This window comes from Magnolia sinica, chromosome 13 (genome assembly GCF_029962835.1).
Source record: "Magnolia sinica isolate HGM2019 chromosome 13, MsV1, whole genome shotgun sequence".
Taxonomy (NCBI): Eukaryota; Viridiplantae; Streptophyta; class Magnoliopsida; order Magnoliales; family Magnoliaceae; genus Magnolia; species Magnolia sinica.
In genome coordinates, this window is record NC_080585.1 from 79,096,737 (window position 1) to 79,098,478 (window position 1,742).

The following is a 1,742-nucleotide window of genomic DNA, read 5'->3' on the forward strand; positions in this document are numbered from 1 at the left end:
TGCATAGCATTTTCAATAATGCTTACTGGAGCAGCACGAGGTTGGTTTTGACAATTGAGACCAAAGTCGATTGACTCATTTGCCGAGCTCAGTAAAGCGTTCCTCGCACAGTTCATCTTGGGGAAGCAGTGTAGGAAACCCTCTGCACATCTACTCACTATTAAGCAGAAAGATGGGGAAGCATTGAAGGACTACATCCTTCGATTCAATGGGGAGGCAATGCAGGTCGATAACTACTCTGACAAAATGGCTCTGGCTCCTAGAATCTCCGGGCTTAAAGAGGGAAAGTTCCTATTTTCAATAGGGAAAAACCCTCCTACTACGTTGGGAGAATACATGAACCGAGCCCAAAAATACTCAAATGTTAAGGACTTTTTCAGCTCTCGAAAGGGGGCTCAGCATGCGAAAACTCCTCCTGAGATTTAAAAAAAAATGTAAAGACGCCCCATCTCAGCCGAGCACAAGCAAAAAGAGGTTGGATGAGGATGAATCTCGCAGCCAAAGGCCGAGTAGGAGGCCTGAAAGTCGATTCAGCTCATATACTCCTCTCAACTCATCTCTGGAGCAGATCCTCTTGGAGATTCAAGACAAGAAGCTATTAATATGGCCAAGCTGCATGAAAACAGATGCAGGCCAACGGGACAAGCGCAAATACTGTCGCTTTCACCGTGACCATGGATACAACACCATTGACTTTGTCAACCTAAAAGCAGAAATCGAAAATCTCATTCCTAAGGGACACTTGCGTCAATACATAAAGGAAGAAAAACAGGCTCGGAAGGATGAGCAGCTAAGCAGAGCAGCGGACGATGGCACCGAGATCCGGACAATATATGGGGGGCCCTCCAAAGGTGGGGATTCAAACCAAGCCCGAAAGGCTCATGCTCGTAGTACTGACCCCGAGCACTACATTCATTTAACTGACAAGTCGAGCAAGGAACCTCAGATGAGTCCATGCAGCCTGACATTTATAGAGGATGACGCGCGCGGAATTCAACATCCCCACGATGACGCCCTGGTAGTCACCATGATGATAGCTAATTGGAAGGTGTATCGCATCCTAGTCGACACAAGGAGCTCAGCCGACATCCTATACTCCGAGGCATTCGATAAGATGGGCATCAATAGGTTGTGCCTCTGACCTATTCGAACTCAGCTGCACAGCTTTGCAGGTGATAAGGTAACTCGGAAGGAGCGATCTCTCTCCCGGTCACAGCAGGAGAAGGGAAAAACCAAGTCACCTTGCTGGTTGACTTCTTGGTAGTAAATACACCATTGTCGTACAACATCAACCTCGGACGGTCATCCCTCAATTTCATGAGAGCAGTGGTGTCCACATATCACTTAATGATGAAATTCCCTGCGGTGGGAGGAATCGGCTACCTCCAAGGAGATCAGCGGGAGGCTCAACGTTGTTACTGTGGCAGTTCGAAAGGGCTTGGTGAAATAAGCCCTTACAATCAATATGCTCGACCCTAGAGAAGACATCTCGGAGGAGGGGTTCTCCCATGGAGGACCTCATAATTATCCCACTTGATGATACTAATCCGACCATAATAGTTCAGCTTGGATCATCATTAGCAGCTGATCAGCAAACACAGATGTTGGAATTTATACGGCAGCACAGGGACGTCTTCGCATGGTCCCACCATGACATGCTAAGCATTGCTCCCGAGGTAATAGTCCACAGGCTGAACGTGGACCCGGAGCATGTTGAGGGTCAAACATTGCATATTGGACCC

General features: G+C 47.8%; 1 protein-coding gene across 1 annotated transcript; it reads left to right on the forward strand.

The window, feature by feature from the left end:
- Positions 1-361: 361 nt before the first annotated feature.
- Positions 362-1,141, forward strand: LOC131224326 (uncharacterized). Its single transcript, XM_058219846.1, has one exon. The coding sequence runs from the start codon at positions 362-364 to the stop codon at positions 1,139-1,141; it is 780 nt and encodes a 259-aa protein (XP_058075829.1).
- Positions 1,142-1,742: the final 601 nt, after the last annotated feature.

What these genes read in the sequence shown, in the direction of transcription:
- LOC131224326 (XM_058219846.1), top strand. Translation starts at nt 362, where the DNA reads ATGTTAAGGACTTTTTCAGCTCTCGAAAGGGGGCTCAGCATGCGAAAA.